The sequence below is a fragment of the Erythrolamprus reginae genome, chromosome 11 (assembly GCF_031021105.1).
Source record: "Erythrolamprus reginae isolate rEryReg1 chromosome 11, rEryReg1.hap1, whole genome shotgun sequence".
NCBI classification, from domain to species: Eukaryota; Metazoa; Chordata; class Lepidosauria; order Squamata; family Dipsadidae; genus Erythrolamprus; species Erythrolamprus reginae.
In genome coordinates this window covers 35,224,274-35,246,453 of record NC_091960.1, presented here as the reverse complement: position 1 = coordinate 35,246,453, position 22,180 = coordinate 35,224,274, and the positions used below count along the sequence as shown (strand labels likewise).

The 22,180-nt window shown below is 41.8% G+C and overlaps 1 protein-coding gene across 4 annotated transcripts in view; it reads right to left on the bottom strand.

Moving 5' to 3' along the window:
• The window catches only part of PHACTR4 (phosphatase and actin regulator 4), a 112,697-nt gene that overhangs the window by 48,459 nt on the left and 42,058 nt on the right, over window positions 1-22,180 (bottom strand). Inside the window, exon 1 of one of the 4 annotated variants that reach the window (XM_070764446.1) lies at window positions 8,195-8,762. The exons of 2 other annotated variants lie outside the window; for them this stretch is intronic. In XM_070764446.1, the coding sequence (XP_070620547.1) occupies window positions 8,195-8,240 (46 nt within the window). In that variant the 5' untranslated portion in view covers window positions 8,241-8,762. Of the gene's footprint in view, window positions 1-8,194; window positions 8,763-22,180 lie in introns of those variants that run through there. One more of the 4 variants, XM_070764448.1, reaches the window with a different exon arrangement.

The window sequence follows — 22,180 nt, the reverse complement described above, 5'->3', positions numbered from 1 at the left end:
AACATGAGAAAGTATTATTTGACTGAAAGAGTAGTAGATCCTTGGAACAAACTTCCAGCAGACGTGGTTGGTAAATCCACAGTCACCGAATTTAAACCTGCCTGGGATAAACATATATCCATCCTAAGATAAAATACAGGAAATAGTATAAGGGCAGACTAGATGGACCATGAGGTCTTTTTCTGCCGTCAGACTGCTATGTTTCTCTGTTTCCAACCATTTTACATTAAAAACCTAAAAAAAACCTTATATAAAAACATACACACAAACATTCCATACAGTGATCCAGGCCTGCCACGTGCATTCGCTGGCTGGGGAATTCTGGGAGTTGAAGTCCAAATATCTTCAAGTTGCCAAGGTTGGGAAACACTGTCCTAGGAGACCCCTATGAAACGGTCATTCGACACCCCCCCTCAAAGGGGTCCTGACCCTCAGGTGGAGAACCACTGCTCTAAAAGGATGCAAGGAATATAAACCCTGCCATTCCCTACCATCCAACTGGTAGAAAAACAAGGAAGTCCTGCAAAAAAGCACCCTTGGTGGGACAACCATGGTCTGGATGACTTGAGAACCTCCAGAGACTCCCCATCCACACAACCAAGGATTCATTCACAGGCTGTACACCTATAGTTGTATAACACTGCCTGATGTGTTATATGCACAATGAAATCATTTGCATGGCACATACTGCCACTGGGAACCCACTGGGAACCCACACACCAGTGGTCCCCAAACTACAGCCCGCGGGCCACATGAGTCCATTTATCCGGCCCACCGGTGAGTGACAAGAGCACAGGGAAAAGAGAGAGAGAGAAAGAAAGAAAAGGTAAAGAGAGGGAGGGAAGGAGAAGTGGAGAGGAAGGAAGGAGGGAAGGAAGGAAGGCAAAATGGAGGGAACAAGGAAGAAAGGAAGGAAAGAAGGAAGGAAGAATGAAATGAATGGAGGGACAGAGGAAGGAAGGAAGGACTGTTTTTGGGGGGGTAATTTTTTTTAATTTTTCTCTCAACATACATCCCAACAACACAGTGTACCATCTAATTTTCCATGAATAAAATGCAGTATTTTGTTAGTAACTAATATCAATCATCAAAAAAGTTGCAACAGTTTTTTTTATAATTTTGTCATCCAGTTACATTCATTTTCTTTTAATTAAATTCCCTCCTTCAAAAAGTGCAACACCAATGATATTTCTAACCTATTAACCATTATGCCAAAGTGCTTCCTTCTTTCTTTATACATTTTTCATAAGCCAAGAAAACCTTGTATAGCCAATCAGATGTCAACAAAAGAAAATTAAAAACAAAACATAAACATATATGAATTTCAGACTTCTTCCCCCCCTCTAAATAGTACATTTTGTTTTTTACTTTAAAACAAGGTATGTGCAGTGTGCATAGGAATTTGTTCATAGTTTTTTTTATATAGTCCAGCCCTCCAACAGTCCGAGGGACAGTGAATTGGCCCCCTGTGTAAAAAGTTTGGGGACCCCTGCCACACACAGACGAGCCAAGACAATTGATTTTATTTATTTTATTATTTAGATTTGTATGCCGCCCCTCTCCGCAGACTCGGGGCGGCTCACAACAGAATAAAACAATTCATAACAAATCTAAATTGTAGTTTAAAATATTTAAAAACCCCATTTACTAAACAAACATACATACAAACATACCATTCATAAATTATATAGGTCCGGGGGAGATATCTCAGTTCCCCCATGCCTGACGACAAAGGTGGGTTTTAAGGAGCTTATGAAAGGCAAGGAGAGTAGGGGCAGTTCTAATCTCTGGGGGGAGTTGGTTCCAGAGGGCCGGGGCCGCCACAGAGAAGGCTCTTCCCCTGGGGCCCGCCAACCGACATTGTTTAGTTGACGGGACCCGGAGAAGGTCACTGGGATCAAGCCCTTGTTTGGAAAAGATTAATTTTTTTTAAATGTGTGAACCAAATTCTACATTTCCCCACACCTTCAAAAGAGCACCGGACTGTCCTGCAATATGTTTGCTGAAGTCAAAACTATGTGCACTCATGTCTTAAGTATGGAGAAGGTCAGCTATCTCCGTAAAAAAAGAAAAACAACCTGCTACAGAAAAATAAAGGCTATTTCCAATATTATAACCTGTGTCGGCCACATCAACAAATGCCACACATACCTCTAATTGCAATAAGAGCAAATATCTGTTTTGCCTCTGGGAAACCTCACCTCGAGGCTCGACTACTGCAATGCTCTCTACATGGGGCTACCCTTGAAGAGTGTTCGGAAACTTCAACTTGTCCAAAATGCAGCCGCGCGAACAGTCTTGGGCCTTCCAAGAAATGCCCACATCTCACCACCACTCCATTGGCTACCGATCAGTTTCCAGGCACAATTCAAAGTGTTGATTATGACCTATAAAGCCCAAATGGCACAGGACCAGATTATCTCCGAGACCGCCTTCTGCCGCATGAATCCCAGTGACCGGTCAGGTCCCACAGAGTTGGCCTCCTTAGAGTCCCGTCGACCAAACAATGTCGGCTGGCGGGACCTAGGGGAAGAGCCTTCTCTGTGGGGGCCCCGACCCTCTGGAAACAACTCCCCCCAGAGATTTGCACTGCCCCCACCCTCCTTGCCTTCGGAAAGAGCTTAAAAACTCATCTTTGCCATTCAAATTAATATGTTGACTTAAGGCATTAATAATGTATTCTTTTTCTGTAAAAGAAATTTGACTTATACGACAAGAGGGGAAATTGTAACCCCTACTTCATGTTAAATGTTTGTTTGTATGTCTGTCAATTTTTACGAAAATTAATAGTTTTATTAAAAAACAACAACTCATCTTTGGTTGATAAGTTTATCTTTTAATTGTTTTTAAATAGAAACATAGAAGACTGACGGCAGAAAAAGACCTCATGATCCATCTAGTCTGCCCTTATACTATTTCCTGTATTTTATCTTACAATGGATATATGTTTATCCCAGGCATGTTTAAATTCGGTTACTGTGGATTTACCAACCACGTCTGCTGGAAGTTTGGTCCAAGGATCTACTACTCTTTCAGTAAAATAATATTTCTCATGTTGCCTTTGATCTTTCCCCCAACTAACTTCAGATTGTGTCCCCTTGTTCTTGTGTTCACTTTCCTATTAAAAACACTTCCCTCCTGAACTCTATTTAACCCTTTAACATATTTAAATGTTTCGATCATGTCCCCCCTTTTCCTTCTGTCTTCCAGACTCTACAGATGGAGTTCATGAAGTCTTTCCTGATAGGTTTTATGCTTAAGACCTTCCACCATTCTTGTAGCCTGTCTTTGGACCCGGTCAATTTTGTCAATATCTTTTTGTAGGTGAGGTCTCCAGAACTGAATACAGTACTCCAAATGTGGTCTCACCAGCGCTCTATATAAGGGGATCACAATCTCCCTCTTCCTGCTTGTTATACCTCTAGCTATGCAGCCAAGCATCCTACTTGCCTTTCCTACCGCCCGACCACACTGCTCACCCATTTTGAGACTGTCAGAAATCACTACCCCTAAATCCTTCTCTTCTGAAGTTTTTGCTAACACAGAACTGCCAATGCAAGACTCAGATTGAGGATTCCTTTTCCCCAAGTGCATTATTTTACATTTGGAAACATTAAACTTGCTAAAGAATTGTTTTGTTTTAATTTCAACCAACAGTGCTTTGGTTTAAGTCTTCTAAACCAGTGTTTCCCAACCTTGGCAACTTGAAAATATCTGGACTTCAACTCCCAGAATTCCCCAGCCAGCATCCGCTGGCTGGGGAATTCTGGGAGTTGAAGTCCAAATATCTTCAAGTTGCCAAGGTTGGGAAACACTGTTCTAAACATTGGGAGCACAAGGTAATAGAGCATAAGGATCCGTCTGCTGCTATCTAATCTTCTCCTTTGCAAATAAGGAAATTGCTAAATACATTTGGCAATTTAAATTAGCAGGCAGTGCACAGACGCACATAATTAGAAATCGCCTCTTCAAAATGGGGAGGCACTTAGTGGAGATTTAAAATGCGACTTTATTATAGGACGACCTGCCAATAGATTTAACTCTTAAAGCTCATTATTTCCCAAATCAAAGACTGTCTCTACGGAAGTCACACCCTATTTGTGCAATATATACTCTGTGCAAGGAACACACAGCCAGGCTAAGAAATGTTTCTTAATTCGAGTTGGGAGCACTGGGAAAATAATATTAATGGCAGGTACATTTAAAAAAACAACAACTTTCAACTGTTAGCATCTTTAGTCAGTTCCTGGTTATCTACCAGGCAACCTCACGCCAATCTTGGTAGACTATAAGTCTATATTTATATGTCTTATAGAGAGCCGTTAAGACCTGGGTCCTCCGACAGGCCTGGGATTAGGAATGACTGCATGTATGTAAGGCTTTTAGCGTTTTTATGTATTTTATATCTCTCGCTGTTTTTATTATTGTCATATTTTTATATTGTTTTAGTAACTGTGATTATGGTTCGCTTCCCAGAGTCCTGTTGGAGTGGCGCAACATATAAATATTGCTGATAGATAGATGGATGGATGGATGGATGGATGGACGGATAGATGGATGATAGATAAAGATAGATAGATAGATAGATAGATAGATAGATAGATAGATAATAATAATAATAATTTATTAGATTTGTATGCCGCCCCTCTCTGAAGACTCGGGGCGATAGATAGATTAGATTAGATTAGATTAGATTAGATTAGATAGATAGATAGATAGATAGATAGATAGATAGATAGATAGATAATAATAATTTATTAGATTTGTATGCCGCCCCTCTCTGAAGACTCGGGGCGATAGATAGATTAGATTAGATTAGATTAGATTAGATTAGATTAGATAGATAGATAGATAGATAGATAGATAGATAGATAGATAGATAAAGATAGATAGATGATAAAGATAGATAGATAGATAGATAGATCATTATTATTATTTTTAATAATAATAATAATAATAATAATAATATTTATTAGACTTGTATGCCGCCCCTCTCCGAAGACTCCAGGCAGCTCACAGCAGCAATAAAACAGTACAATACAAATCTAATATTTAAAACTATAACTAAAAACCCACTATCTTAAAAAACAATCAATACTATACAGTCACAACAACACATAATTCTTAATGGTCAGAGAAGGGGATACAATAATTGCTCCATGCCTGGGGACATAGATAGGTCTTCAGGGTCTTGCAGAAGGCGATGAGGGTAGGGGCAGTTCGAATCTCTGGGGCAGTTGATTTCAGAGGGCCGGGGCCGCCACAGAGAAGGCTCTTCCCCTAGGCCCCGCCAGACGACATTGTTTAGTTGATGGGACCGGGAGAAGGTCAACTCTGCAGGACCTAATTGGCCGCTGGGATTCATGTGGCAGATATAGATAGATAGATAGATAGATAGATAGATAGATAGATAGATAGATAGATAGATAGATAGATAGATAGATGGATAGAGACACAGAGAGAGAGAGACAGTGAGAGAGAGAGAGATAGTTGGATAGATAGATAGATAGATAGATAGATAGATAGATAGAGAGAGAGAGAGAGACAGAGAGACAGAGACAGAGAGAGACAGAGAGACGGAGAGATGGATAGATAGATAGATAGATAGATAGATAGATAGATAGATAGATAGATAGAGAGAGATAGAGAGAGAGAGAGAGAGAGAGAGAGAGAGACAGAGAGACAGAGAGAGACAGAGAGATAGTTGGATGGATAGATAGATAGATAGATAGATAGATAGATAGATAGATAGATAGATAGATAGATAGATAGATAGATAGATAGATGTTCAACGGTGACTCAGCCTTCCATCCTTTCAAGGTCAGTAAAATGAGGACCCAGATTGTTGGGGGCAATATGCTTATTCTCTATAAACCACAGAGAGAGGGTTGTAAAGAACTATGAAGTGTTATATAAACCTAAATGCTATTGCTAAATAAATTTTCTGGATGGCTCCCTAGAGGATTCCATTGCGCCCACAATTAAATAAGAGAGGAAAAAGGGGAGGCGGTGAAGATTCCTTGAACAATTCTGGCGTTAACTCTTTAAAATGCAAAACCAAACCAGTTCAGAGAGCCACCAAGGCTGCCCTCAATTGAAACACCGCAACACATCTTCCCTGCATTTGCCCCAATTTTTTTACTCTTTGCTTCGCCCAAAAAATTCATCAGAACCCAAGACATGTAGAAACATAGAAACATAGAAGACTGACGGCAGAAAAAGACCTCATGGTCCATCTAGTCTGCCCTTATACTATTTTCTGTATTTTATCTTACAATGGATCTATGTTTATCCCAGGCATGTTTACATTCAGTTACTGTGGATTTATCAACCACGTCTGCTGGAAGTTTGTTCCAAGGATCTGCTACTCTTTCAGTAAAATATTTTCTCATATTGCTTTTGATCTTTCCCCCAACTAACTTCAGATTGTGTCCCCTTGTTCTTGTGTCCACTTTCCTATTAAAAACACTTCCCTCCTGGACCTTATTTAACCCTTTAACATATTTAAATGTTTCGATCAAGTCCTCCCTTTCCCTTCTGTCCTCCAGACTATACAGATTGAGTTCATTAAGTCTTTCCTGATAGAGTTATGGGAGTTTATAGGGACAGCAGCATTGACTGCAACTGTGGCATTAATAGTACCTAAATAGTACCTATTTGGCATACAAATCTATCTATCTATCTATCTATCTATCTATCTATCTATCTATCTATCTATCTATCCAGAGAGAGAGAGAGAGAGAGAGAGAGAGAGAGAGAGAGAGAGAGAGAGAGAGAGATTTGTATGCCAAATAGGTACTATTTAGGTACTATTAATTAATATATATAACCCATGGGATGGAACTGGAAGGACATCAACCTATCTGGAATCCTCAGCCTAAACCTCTCTTTCTTCCTTCCTTCCTTCTTCAGTAAGAAGCCCATTTTAAATTCAAAAGTGTAAAATCGTCGAGGGAATGGCTTTCTGTTTTACAATGGAAGCAAGTGGATATGAATCAGTTTTCTGGTTTTTTAAAAATCTCCTGCTATAGAAGGATGGCTGAGTCAATGTCTTCAGGATGCTAGATGATTAGAATAATGAATCTTTTAATAATGAAGTCTCATTATTCGTACAGAGGAGAAATAGCAAATCAGCACGTCTGCAGCATTTCACACCAAGCAAAAGGCAGGATATGTAATTTCTGCTGACAAAGTTTTAATTTTTTTTTTAAAAAATTTTTTACCACTCCGGCAAGCAACAAGCAAAAGATCGAAAAGCCTGGTTCTTAAGGTACATCAGGTACAAGTTACAGAGCGATAGGTGCTCCAAAGGAGCAATTCTCTCTCTCTCTCTCTCTCTCTCTGTCTCCATCTCTCTGTCTCTCTTTTAAAGCAAAGATTTATTTTCATTTATTTATTTTTTCATTTGTCCAATACACAAATACATAGGAAGAAAAATAGACATGTAGTAATACATGGCACCGGACCAGATTATCTCAGGGACCGCCTTCTGCTGCACGAATCCCAGCGACTAGTTAGGTCCCACAGAGTGGATCTTCTCCGGGTCCCATCAACTAAGCAATGTCGCCTGGCGGGACCCAGGGGAAGAGCCTTCTCTGTGGCGGCCCCGGCCCTCTGAAACCAACTCCCCCCAGAGTTTAGAACTGCCCCCACCCTCCTTGCCTTTCGTAAGCAACTTAAAACCCACCTCTGCCGCCAGGCATGGGGGAATTGAGATCCTCTTTCCCCCTAGGCCTTTACAATTCTATGCATGGTATGTCTGTATGTATGTATGTTTGGTTTTTATATTAATGGGTTTTTAATCGTTTCTAATATCAGATTACTATTGTACACTGTTTTATTGTCGCTGTTAGCCGCCCCAAGTCTCCGGAGAGGGGCGGCATACAAATCCAATAAATGAATAAATATATAAATATATAAGGGTAAAAGTGAACTTAGAGGAGAGGATATATGAAAGGAAGAGAATATATATGATAAGTGAGAGAAAGGAAAGACAATTGGACAGGGGACGAAAGGCACACCAGTGCACTTATGTACTCCCCTTACGAAAACAATCCCTCCTCGGCACTTCGGAGAATCCCAGCTCCCCTTCCAACTTACACAACCCTCGCCACCTCTTTTTTAAACATGCTCCGACTTCGCTTGCGCTCCTTGGCTGTGCTTTTCAGTTGCAACTAGACCCTCCATTACTCACCCAAGGGAGCAGGATATACCGGTCTGGAGTAGCGTGTCTGTCCCATTCTTCTATTCTTCAAAGTAGGGTGAGAGAGGGAGGGAGGGAGGCAAGCCGGATTCGAGAAGCAGACATCAGCCCCTGAAAGTTGACAGCCTCCGCAGGGTGGAGAAACTTTGGGGCTTCCCTCTGCTCACTCCAAGAATCACCCCTCCCCAAGCCAAATGGCCCCCAAGTCAGAACAAGTCCAGGATTGTGGGTCCGAGCTCTGCCGCGGTATGTCCTGTATCCCTGGTTCGGAGGGGCACGGTGCAATTCTCATAAATGCGCTCCCATGCCAGCTCTCTCTCTCTCTCCAAAGAGGAACGGATGCCTGTCATTCCAGAGTGCGTATTCTGCTTAGGGGTGGATCTCACGGAAGGAGGAGGAAGAAGAGGAGGAGGAGGAGACTCCGGAGCTGCAGCCAAATAATCAACATCCCCTGGGCTCTTTAAAGGCAGGAGTTAAAAGGCTGGAAGGAGGGCGAGCGAGCAGACGGGTTGGGGAGGCTCGAAACGGCCCCGAAACGGCTTATAAACACGCCGCTACTAATTGTCCTTCTTCTGCCTTGAATGGAGAAATCTGAGCTTCCTGGTTTTCTTTGGAACCTAAGAACATGAGAAGAGCCAGGCTGAATCAGGCCAAAGCCCATCGAGTCCAGCATTGTGTGTCCCACAGTGGCCCACCAATTGTCCATGGGGATCTTTATTTTATTTATTTATTCATTTGTCCAATACACAAGTACATAGGAAGAAAATAGACATGTGGTAATATATATAAGGGTAAAAGTGAACTTAGAGAAGAGGAGATATGAAAGGAAGAGAATATATATGATAGATGAAAGAAAGGAAAGACAAATTGACAGGGGACGAAAGGCACACCAGTGCACTTATGTACGCCCCTTACTGGCCTCTTAGGAACCTAGAGAGGTCAATCGTGGAGAGTCTAAGGGAGAAGTGTTGGGGGTTTGGGGTTGACACAATTGAGTCCGGCAATGAGTTCCACGCTTCGATAACTCGATTGTTGAAATCATATTTTTTACAGTCAAGTTTGGAGCGGCTAATATTAAGTTTGAATCTGTTGCGTGCTCTTGTGTTGTTGCGGTTGAAGCTGAAGTAGTCATTGACTGGTAGGACGTTGCAGCATATGATCTTGTGGGCAATACTCAAATCGTGTTTTAGGCGCCGTAGTTCTAGGCTTTCTAGGCCCAGGATTGTTATTCTATTTTCGTAGGATATTCTGTTTCGAGTGGAGGAGTGAAGGGCTCTTCTGGTGAAATATCTTTGGACATTTTCAAGGGTGTTGATGTCCGAGATGTGGTATGGGTTCCAGACAGATGAGCAGTAGTCTAGGATGGGTCTGGCAAAAGTTTTGTAGGCTCTTGTGAGTAGTGTGAGATTGCCAGAGCAGAAGCTACGTAGGATCAGGTTAACAACTCTAGATGCTTTTTTGGTGATATTGTTGCAGTGGGCTTTAGCACTTAGGTCATTCGATATTAGTATTCCAAGGTCTTTTACTGAGTGTGGGTTAGCCGTGAGAGGTTGTTTATTCAGTTCGTATGTGCGGTTAGGATTCTTTTTGCCAATGTGGAGGGTAGAGCATTTGTTGGTTGATATTTGAAGTTGCCAGGTGTTAGACCAGTCTGAGACGAAGTCCAGGTCTTTCTGGAGGGTGAGTGTATTATCAGTGGTGTTGAAAAGTTTCACATCATCGGCAAAGAGAACACTTGAGCAGAAAGAGAAGGCAAGACCCTCCCTTTCCCTTGACCCCCAACAAGTGGTACCCAAGGGAACCCTGCCTGCCTCAACCAACCTAGAGGCGGCACATGGACATCCGTTTCAATAACCACCTCTGATACACTTGGCATCCATGAATCTGTCTAATCCTGCCTTGAAGCTATCCAGGCTGACAGCTGTCACAATCTCTTCTGGAAGGGAATTCCATCAACCAAGGACCCTCTGGGTGAAGAAATGTTTCCCTTTAATTGTCCTCACTTTCTCACCTATGAGCTTTATTATTCTATCTAATGTTTTTTCTTATTTTTATTTTTATTAGTTTATATGTATATAAATATATCTTTATGTACCTCCAACAAATAAAATGAATAAGTAAGTATAGTGTGATAGAGAAAAGAATTTTTTTCTACCCACCTTTTCTATCCCATGCATGATTTTATTATTATTATTATTATTATTATTATTAATTATTATTATTATTATTATTATTATTATCATCATTATTTATTGGATTTGTATACCGCCCCTCTCCGCAGACTCAGGGCACTTCGATCAAGTCACCCACCAGGGGACAACAAGGAGAGCCAAGCCGAGACCAGTAATCCAGGAAGTGACAGCCGCCAATCAGCTGGAGCTGTGCACGCATCTTCATTTCTGCCGGTGGAACTGTGTTCCACCCCTTCCTGCCTGCTGCCCACCCCTGGCTGCACCCTATAATCATCACAATTATGACAAATCACTGCTTGCACTATCTCGCCTTTCATGTAATGAGTCTCTCTCATATATTACATTTCACTTTTGAAGTTGCATTACTGAAATAAAATGAACTTTTGCATGATATATTAATTTTTTGAGTTGTGTGTGTGTGTAAACCTTACTAAAACCATTCAAGCCAAGTCAATGAATTCAAATGCAAATATTCACATGTATTAACATTCAGCTTCCTTAGCCCAATAAATACATTTTAAAATCCATTCCACATTGAGTGAAGCAGATTCGTTTCCGGATCACTCGAACACCTTTTTTTCCTCTTCAAATCCCAACGTACGTCACCAGTCAACACTAGCAATACTTCTCAACCTGATGAAGATAAATATTTATACTTCGGAGACAAAGGAAGGCTCGTCTGTATACTGTCTTACATCCACTTTAATTCATTGCACACAAATTTGAGTATATATATATACTGTTCTGTCGGGCTCTCTGGTAGAATCCTGCCAAATATTCACAGGTACAAATTTCAGACACACACACGTTTGAACATTCAAAACAATGTTCTTTATAATGAAAATTCACTTAAACCAAGCTCTCTTTTGGTATAGCCAAGAGCACTGGTCTCCAAACAAACTGGTAATTTGTACAAGTCCCTTATCAGTTCTGTGATACTTAGCTTGCAGCTGTGAGGCAATTCACAGTCCTTCTTCTTTCACAAAGTGAAACACACTTGGCTCTGGTTTAGTTTCAAAGCGGGGGGAAATCAGCACACAAAGGTCAAAGTCAGTAAAGCAGGCACAAAACACAAGGATCAGATAATCCTCCACAGTAACTGAATTTAAACATGCCTGGGATAAACATATATCCATCCTAAGATAAAATACAGGAAGTAGTATAAGGGCAGACTAGATGGACCATGAGGTCTTTTTCTGCCGTCAGACTTCTACGTTTCTATAAATTGGGTCCTAATTTTAGTTTGGAAGTGGGAGAGAAATTGCATGTTAAAAACCGCAAACTTTGCATCTATAAGGTCGATAGCTGATTTCTTGAGATGATTTTGGCCCCTGCCAATCACTAATTTACAAAACATTTTCAAAGAGCAACTGATTCCTTTTTTTTTTCCACACCAAAGAGGAAAACGGAGAGATTAAAAGTTTTTTATAGATTTCATTATGGGTTTTAAAGGAATATACTTCACACTAGTTCACCTAGGTGTTTTTCCAAGGGTTCCCACCTCGCATGCATCTAAAGATAATTACAGGGTTGTCCTCATTGTGTATTGCATCAATATACCTTCTGAAGAAAAAAAAACTATGAATAAATATTTGCCCAAAGACAGGAGCGCCCAGAAGAAACCCTTCCAGTTTAACAACCTCTCCATTCAGGTTACTACAAGTCCCCAGTATAGCTGCCAAACAAAATGATGAAGGTTATTAGATTTTGCCATCTCAAGCCTGATCTTGTAATCTTATTTATGTTGTGAATCATCTCCCCCCCCAACTCCTCCCAATTCTCCAACTTCCACTCCTTACAACCCTTGAGCTGTCGGGAGATACCATCACAGCTTTATCTTTAATTATAAGCCCTTGTCACCACCAGTGGTGGGTGTATCTTTGAGATTTTTATTAATATTGATTGTTTCCTCGTTGCTTATTTGACCCCTATGACAATCATTAAGTGTTGTATCTCATGATTCTTGACAAATGTATATTTTCTGTTATGTACATTGAGAGCCTATGCACCAAAGACAAATTCCTTGTGTGTCCAATCACACTTGGCCAATTAAAAATTCTATTCTGTTCTATTCAAAGGGTTGGTTATGACCTATAAAGCCCTACATGGCATAGGACCAGATTATCTCCGAGACTGCCTTCTGCCGCAAAAATCCCAGCGGCCGGTTAGGTCCCACATTTGGCCTTCCCCAGGTCCTGTCGACCAGACAATGACGTCTGTCGGGGCCTAGGGGAAGAGCCTTCCCTGTGGTGGCCCTGGCTCTCTGGAATCAACTCCCTCCGGAGATTCGAACTGCCCCTACCCTCCTCACCTTCCGCAAGAGCCTCAAGACCTATCTATGTCACCAGGCATGGGATAACTAGTGTATCCCCCCTCCCCCGACCATTGAAAGTTATATGTGGTTATGATTGTGTAGTATCGATTGTTTTTTTAAGGCAATGGGTTTTAGTTACAGTTTTTAATTATTAGATTTGTATCTGTATTGTTTCATTGTTATTGTGAGCCACCCCGAGTCTTCGGAGAGGGGCGGCATACAGGTCTAATAAATTATTATTATTATTATTATTATTATTATTATTATTATTATTATTACCTATAAAGCCCTTCATGGCACTTGACCAGATTATCTCAGGGACCGCCTTCTGCTGCAGGAATCCCAGCGGCCAGTTAGGTCCCACAGAGTGGACCTTCTCCGGGTCCCGTCAACTAAACAATGCCGCTTGGCGGGACCCAGGGGAAGAGCCTTCTCTGTGGTGGCCCGGGCCCTCTGGAACCAACTCCCCCCAGAGATTAGAACTGCCCCCACCCTCCTTGCCTTTCGCAAGCTACTTAAAACCCACCTCTGCCGTTAGGCATGGGGGAATTGAGATCCTCTTTCCCCCTAGGCCTTTACAATTTTATGCATGGTATGTCTGTATGTCTGTTTGGTTTTTATATTAATGGGTTTTTAATCTCTTTAGTATTGGATTGTTATTGTATACTGTCTTGTTGTTGCTGTTAGCCACCCCAAGTCTCCGGAGAGGGGCGGCATACAAATCAATCAATCAATCAATCAATCAATCAAGCAACCAACCAAGCAAGCAACCAAGCAACCAAGCAACCAAGCAACCAAGCAACCAAGCAACCAAGCAACCAAGCAACCAAGCAACCAAGCAACCAACCAGATAGATAGATAGATAGATAGATAGATAGATAGATAGATAGATAGATAGATAGATAGATAGATAAATAAATATTACTCCCTGCAGAAAAAAAGCAAGGTCCCGGGAGTCACGCCCCCCCCTAATAAATAGGACACCAGGGGGGCCCACCCCACTATTTGAGAAACACTACTCTAGGAGAAGGTTACTGCAAAATCCCTATTTCCTCCCGATCAGCTGGGACTCGAGAGGCAGCGAATAGGTGGGTGCAGGGCGAGTCAGAACTCAAAAGTTTTAGAAGCGGTTCGCCAGAACTTGTCAGAACCTACTGAAACCCACCTCTGCTTGTCACACCTGTGACAGGATGGGTTTCAATCCATCCTATGTTCTGATATAAGCAGCAACCGCAAAAGGCTTCCCCCATTATGCCCGTGAACAAAAATTGTTCTGGGCTAAAGATAAAAACCTGGAGCTGTTCTCTTCCTGTCTCTCCATGCCGACTGCTGCCAACATACCCAGACGAAATAATTGCAAAAGATGATTATGGAATGCCTGCCAAAATAATTATTGAGATCCAGTAATCTTAAATCTGCCCACGCTTACAGGCACTAATATACTATGCTATTGTCCTTCCTACGCAGTGATAGAATTTTCCAAAGGTGCTTTGCTTAGTGTTGGAGATGTCCACAGGTATTCTTATCTTTCTACTTATAAAGCCCTTCAGATAACTACATAATTTGATTAAAACTAGGGGTAGCGGTGGGCACCTAAGAGTTTGGAGACATGAATACCCTAAAATTCAGGTATTGATTAAAACAGACAGACATTCTAAGGCAGGAGTCTCCAAACTTGGCAACTTTAAGACCTGTGGACTTCAACTCCCAGAATTCTCCAGCCAGAGAATTCTGGGAGTTGAAGTCCACAAGTCTTAAAGTTGCCAAGTTTGAAGACCTCTGTTTTAAGACAATTGTGTTCAATTGTGTGCAGTCAGGCGGTGGGGAAAGCGAGTAGGATGATTGGCTGCATAGCCAGAGATATAACAAGCAGGAAGAGGGAGATTATGATCACGCTATATAGAGCGCTGGTGAGACCACATTTGGAGTACTGTGTTCAGTTCTGGAGACCTCACCTACAAAAAGATATTGACAAAATTGAATGGGTCCAAAGACGGGCTACAAGAATGGTGGAAGGTCTTAAGCATAAAACGTATCAGGAAAGACTTCATGGACTCAATCTGTATAATCTGGAGGACAGAAGGAAAAGGGGGGACATGATCGAAACATTTAAATATGTTAAAGGGTTAAATAAGGTCCAGGAGGGAAGTGTTTTTAATAGGAAAATGAACACAAGAACAAGGGGACACAATCTGAAGTTATTTGGGGGAAAGATCAAAAGCAACATAAGAAAATATTATTTTACTGAAAGAGTAGTAGATCCTTGGAACAAACTTCCAGCAGACGTGGTTGGTCAATCCACAGTCACTGAATGTAAACATGCCTGGGATAAACATAGATCCATCCTAAGATAAAATACAGGAAATAGTATAAGGGCAGACTAGATGGACCAGGAGGTCTTTTTCCGCCATCAATCTTCTATGTTTCTATGAATGAGGAAGGGAGGGATGGAGGAAAGGACGAAGGAAAGAAAGAGGAGGAAGGAAGAGGAGGAAGGAAGGAAGGAAAGAAGGAAGGGAAAGGAAGGAAGGAAGGAAGAATCCACAGGAACTGAATGTAAACATGCCTGGGATAAACATAGATCCATCCTAAGATAAAATGCAGGAAATAGTATAAGGGCAGACTAGATGGACCAGGAGGTCTCTTTCTGCCGTCAATCTTCTATGTTTCTATGTTTTTAATTCCAGGCTCAATAATTATTGCAATTGACTGCAACACCTGAATGGGAACGCAGTGGGTAGAATATAAAACCTTAGAAAATTAAACAGGTTTAAAATAATCCTGCCGCACAGAGTTTTGAAAAAAAGGAAAGAATCTTTGAGAAATACCCGTTAACACATTCCTAGCAAATCATTTGTTTTTGTTTTCCACCCAGCTGCCTTCAAGCGGGTCACGTGAGAAAAAGAAGAAAAGGCCATTATAAAGCAGTTAAATAGCATGGAAGTAACCACTGTGGGAAAATCATCCAATTGGGCAGAGGGGGAAAAATAGCAGAGGGCTGAGATATAGAAGCTCCTTGATCCCCCAAAAAAATTCCCCCTGGATTGTGGGATCCTTGGTGGTCTCTGAGCTTGGGTCTTCTCTTACAGATGCTTTCCTGCCCACCCCAAGTGTTCCTTTATATCATAGTTCCCTCTAAGCTGAGCAGTGAGCAATCGCTCACTTAAAAATCATCATCAACTCAGAGTTTTCCCAACCTGCCCAGAAGCCGAGAGGGAAAGAGTGAGAGGGAAGGAGAGAGAGAGGAAGAGAGAGAAACAGATAGAAAAAAGAGAGGAAGGAAAAGAGAAAGAAAAAGAATGGGAGTTGTTCTGTCTGGGTCACTCCGGAAGCCAAGACCAACCCAAAAAGAGAAGCCAGACACACTGGTAAAAGGCAAAGGCAGTTTTATAAAATCCAAGAAAAACACAGGTAACAGAAAATGTCCTTACAAACAGGAAAATGCTGTATCTTCAGATATATTCACAAAGGCCAAAAGTCCATGCAGCAATACAGAATTCTTGCTGCCAAACCAAAGCTGTAGATAGCAGACCTACACCTCCCACAGGTCTTCCAAACTGCTGGGCCACAAGCCAGGAACAGAGACGCCGAGAAACAAGACAGGATAACGCAACTCCTAACTGATAACACTCCACATGGCTTAAAGGGCCTGCCTGCCTTTTAAACCCTGCTGATGAGAACCACACCCAAACCCAGCTGTTTCTACTTCAATGGTGAAAATATCTCTTTAACTGCTCCTTTCGTTGCTCTGAACGTCGCTGTCTCATGTCAATGACAGCTTGTGCGTCATCACCTAATGACTCCAAGCTACTGGCTGGGGAGAGCCCCCCCCCCCCCCCCCGGGGCTCTCATGCTGTTCTCCTTCATCCCATTCCTGATTTTCCTCTCCCCCGCCCGACTGTTCAGCCCCCTCCTCTGCGCTGTCATCCTCCTCTGGGCATGGAGCCAGCAGAGACACAGCTGGTCCCTGAGCAGCCTCAGGCTGAATCACAACAGGAGTAAGGAAGAGAGAAAGAAAATCAAAATCTAGTTTGAAACTAGCTCAACTATTTAAGTGGCATTTTGATATTGATAGAGTTGCCCTATTATGAGCTCACTGTTATAGACACACAGTACAGTGTTTTACTTTGAAATTCTCTGAAGCAAAACAGGGTGGGTTTTTTCTTTGTTTGTTTGTTTATTTATTTATTATTTCTGTGCCGCCCAGTCCCGAAGGGACTGCCGCTCAGACATTATACTTTTCCGCCCACCTCCCAAAAAAATTAGAGGGAACACTGCATAATATTTTAGAGAAATGTTGATATTTCCCAATTTCTGTGCTTTGCAGAGCCAAGAAAGCATCCAATATTTTCTGACCAGGTCAGATCTTGAGAGCAATAGTGGCTCTTCTCACCCAGCGTCCTCCCACCTGTTGCTTCCATTCTTCCCATCCTGATCGAATGTGGCTATAACGTAATTGACATGCTCTAAAACTCTTCTGGAGTCCCGGGAATTTTGCGATCACTGTGGGAGGTTTTCCTGCAGACTCCAAACACGACAGAACAACAGTACTCTTTAGAATAGAATACAGAAGATTGACGGCAGAAAAAGACCTCATGGTCCATCTAGTCTGCCCTTATACTATTTCCTGTATTTTATCTTACAATGGATCTATGTTTATCCCAGGCATGTTTAAATTCAGTTACTGTGGATTTACCAACCACGTTTGTTCCAAGGATCTACTACTCTTTAGTAAAATAATATTTTCTCATGTTGCTTTTGATCTTTCCCCCAACTAACCTCAGATTGTGTCCCCTTGTTCTTGTGTTCACTTTCCTATTAAAAACACTTCCCTCCTGAACCTTATTTAACCCTTTAACATATTTAAATGTTTTGATCATGTCCCCCCTTTTCCTTCTGTCCTCCAGACTCTTCAGATTGAGTTCATAAAGTCTTTCCTGATACGTTTTACGCTTAAGACCTTCCACCATTCTTGTAGCCCGTCTTTCGACCCGTTCAATTTTGTCAATATCTTTTTGTAGGTGAGGTCTCCAGAACTGAACACAGTATTCCAAATGTGGTCTCACCAGCGCTCTATATAAGGGGATCACAATCTCCCTCTTCCTGCTTGTTATACCTCTAGCTATGCAGCCAAGCATCCTACTTGCCTTTCCTACCGCCTGACCACACTGCTCACCCATTTTGAGACTGTCAGAAATCACTACCCCTAAATCCTTCTCTTCTGAAATTTTGCTAACACAGAACTGCCAATGCAATACTCAGATTGAGAATTCCTTTTCCCCAAGTGCTTTCTTTCTTTCTTTCTTTCTTTCTTTCTTTCTTTCTTTCTTTCTTTCTTTTCTTTCTTTCTTTCTTTCTTTCTTCCTTCCTTCCTTCCTTCCTTCCTTCCTTAGATTTGTATGCCGCCCCTCTCCGCAGACTCGGGGCGGCTCAAAACAACAACAAAACAGTATACAATAAACAAATCTAATATTCAACAAATATCTAAAAACCCATTATTTTAAAAAACATACAACACAAGCATACCATACATAACACTATACAGTATAAGCCTAGGGGCGATGTGTCAATTCCCCCATGCCTGGCGGCAGAGGTGGGTTTTAAGCAGCTTACGAAAGGCAAGGAGGGTGGGGGCAATTCTAATCTCTGGGGGGAGTTGGTTCCAGAGGGTCGGGGCCACCACAAAGAAGGCTCTTCCCCTGGGTCCCGCCAGACCACATTGTTTAGTCGATGGAACCCAGAGAAGGCCAACTCTGTGGGACCTAACCGGTCGCTGGGATTCGTGCGGCAGAAGGCGGTCTCGGAGATATTCTGGTCCCATGCCATAAAGGGCTTTATAGGTCATAACCAACACTTTGAATTGTGACCAGAAACTGATTGGTAACCAACTTTATTGGCCAAGTGTGATTGGACACACAAGGAATTTGTCTTGGTGCAGATGCTCTCAGTGTGCATAAAAGAAAAAGAGACATTTATCAAGAATCATGTGGTACAACACTTAATGTTTGTCATAGGAGTCAAATAAGCAATGAAGAAACAATCAATATTAATAAAAATCTTAGGATACAAGCAACAAGTTACAGTCATGCAGTCATAAGTGGGAGGAAAAGTGTGATAGGAATGATGAGAAAAAACTAGTAGGAATAGAAGTGCCGATACAGTAAATAGTTTGACAGTGTTGAGTGAATTATTTGTTTAGTAGAGTGATGGTGTTCGGGGGAAAAACTGTCCTTGTGTCTAGTTGTCTTGGTCTGCAGTGCTCTGTAGCGACGTTTTGAGGGTAGGAGTTGAAACAATTTGTGTCCAGGATGTGAGGGGTCAGTAAATATTTTCCCCGCCCTCTTTTTGACTCGTGCAGTCTACAGGTCCTCAATGGAAGGCAGGTTGGCAGCCATTGTTTTTTCTGCAGTTCTGATTCTCCTCTGAAGTCTGTGTTGGTCCTGTTGGGTTGCAGAACTGAACCAGACAGTTATAGAGGTGCAGATGACAAACTCAACGATTCCTCTGTAGAAATGTCTCAGCAGCTCCTTGGGCAGTTTGAGGTTCCTGAGCTCAATAAAATAACAGCTGCTCACAATGTCCAGACCATTCCACAGAACCAAAAGAAAAACTGGCCCTGAGTGATAACAATGACCAAAACAGGTAATCACAACACTGCTAGATTTTACATTCTTATGAAAGGAACAGCTGCTTATAAGAGGTTATCCTCCAACAGATGCAAGCTTCCATCCTTCCTGACTTCTTTGTTTTTCCTCTAAATACCATATCTTCCTTTTTTAATTTTTAAGAGCATCATTCACATGCCTGGGTTTCAAAGTTTGGGGGAGTCTCTTTTCTGGCTGTTTGGATTTTGCTCTGAGCAATTAACTGGTGACTGAAGTAGAGGAGCCAATTAATGGCAGAGCACTTAAAAGTAGGTCTATATTTTTTTTTAATTAAAAACACAAACTGAATTCAAGGGAGTTGAATTAAGAAGCCAGAGACTAGTTTTCATTTTTCACGCCATGCCCACAAATTCTTTTACCGTCTATTATGCTTAAGAGATAGACAAACAGAAGAAGTGTGGAAAGCCACAGGTGTGACACCGCCAGCCCTTATGAAACCTATGAGAAGGCTCAAAAAGAGCTACCGTATTTCTCCAAAAATAAGACCTACCCCCAAAATAAGACCTATTGTGCTTTTGAGCGCATGTGGTAAAATAAGACACACACACCCCAAAAAAAATAAGCCCAAATGCCCTGTCTTATCTTCAGGGAAACACAGGACAGTGGTCCCTCTACTTAAGAACTTAATTCGTTCCGTGACCAGGTTCTTAAGTAGAAAAGTTTGTAAGTAGAAGCAATTTTTCCCATAGGAATCAATGTAAAAGCAAATAATGTGTGCAAACCCATTAGGAAAGAAATAAAAGCTCGGAATTTGGGTGGGAGGAGGAGGAGGAAGAGGAAGAGGAGGAAGAGGACAGTCGCTACTGAAGGAAAAAGGTGAGGTGAGGGGAATCAAAAAAATCTAAAACTTTAAGATGTGAGCCATCATGGGGCTTCCAAGATTCGCCCACGTTTCTGCAACACTCCGTGGCCTGCATTGGCTGCCGATCAGTTTCCGGTCACAATTCAAAGTGTTGGTTATGACCTTTAAAGCCCTACATGGCATTGGACCAGAGTACCTCCGGAACCGCCTGCTACCGCATGAATCCCAGTGACTGATAAGGTCCCACAGAGTTGGCCTTCTACGGGTCCCGTCGACTAAACAATGTCGTTTGGTGGGCCCCAGGGGAAGAGCCTTCTCTGTGGCGGCCCCGGCCCTCTGGAATCAACTCCCCCCGGAGATTAGAACTGCCCCCACCCTTCCTGTCTTTCATAAACTACTCAAGACTCACTTATACCGCCAGGCATGGGGGAGTTGAGACACCTTTCCCCCAGGCTTTTTTAATACTTTGTTTTATGTTTGATATGAATGTGCTGTTTGGTTTTTTAAATAATGATAGGGTTTTTAATGTTTTTTTAATATTAGATTTGTTCTACTATAATATTGTTTTTATTATTGTTGTGAGCCGCCCCGAGTCTTCGGAGAGGGGTGGCATACAAATCTAATTAATAATAATAATAATAATAATTATTATTATTATTATTATTATTACTTATTATTAAGGCTTTTTTTAAAAAAAAAAGAGGGACTCTGAGGTGGCGAGGAGGAGCATGCGCCTCCCATACACCCGGCGCGAGTCTCCAAGCGCCCAGAGAAAGGAAAATGCTCCGTTTGCTCTGGACTGCCAAAGCCTCAAGCGCCACCGAAAGGCTCCTCTGTCGCCCCAGAAAAGCCCAAGATGACCATGATTAAAGGGGGAATGGCAGGAAACTGGCCGGGCCTTCGTGCCGCTCTCAAATTTCCTGAGAAATTTTTCCAGGCTCGGGTTCTTAGATAGAAAATGGTTCTTAAGAAGAGGCAAAAATAATCTTGAATACCCGGTTCTTATCTAGAAAAGTTCTTAAGCAGAGGCCTTCTTAGGTAGAGGTACCACTGTACGTGGAACATAGTTGAATTAAGTTCTGAACGTGAACAATCTGATTTCACCTCCGTTATGATCTCATTAGCTTATTAAGGATCGCGCCCCCCCCCCCCCTGCTTAACAATTTTCCTCCCCGTACAGAGACAAGAACACCAGGTGTTGCCATAGCATTTTCGGCAGTTGTCCATGTTGTCTAAGTTGACTCCGCTCCAAATCCTCAGGCCAATTTTTTTTCCCACGCCTACCATCTTATCACCGAAGATGCCTGCGGCTGAACCTAGTGACTGTCTTTAATCACAGTTTCTACAAACAGTCGGATAATAAATGTGAAAAGCTTTAGGCTCTCTGAAGCGCTTAGCATTATCAGTGAGTTGGGGTGGCGCAGCGGTTAGAGTGCAGCACTGCAGGCTACTTCAGCTAGTCCAGCAGTTCAAATCTCACCACCGGCTCAAGGTTGACTTGGACTTCCATCCTTCCGAGGTGGGTAAAATGAGGACCCAGGTTGTTAGGGGCCAGAGGCTGATTCTGTAAACCACTTAGAGAAGTGGATAGAAGAATTTTTTTTTCTCTATCACACAATACTAGGACGATTCTTTTCCCTATTTTCCTCCCTAAAAACTAAGGTGCGTCCTATACTCTGGTGCGTCTTATACCGAAAAATACGGTAAATTATTTGAATCCCCCCGCTGCTACTAAGGAATACTCAGCCATGAGCTTTCTTTTCAAACTTCTCAGCTAAACGTTTTAGAATGAACAATGTCTAAAATTATTATTATTATTATTATTATTATTATTATTATTATTATTATTATTATTATTATTATTTATTAGATTTGTATGCCACCCCTCTCCGAAGACTTGGGGTGGCTCACAACACCAATAAAAACAATATAGCAGTAGAATTTAATATTAAAAACATATAAAACATATAAAACCCTATCATTATTTTAAAAACCAAACAGCAT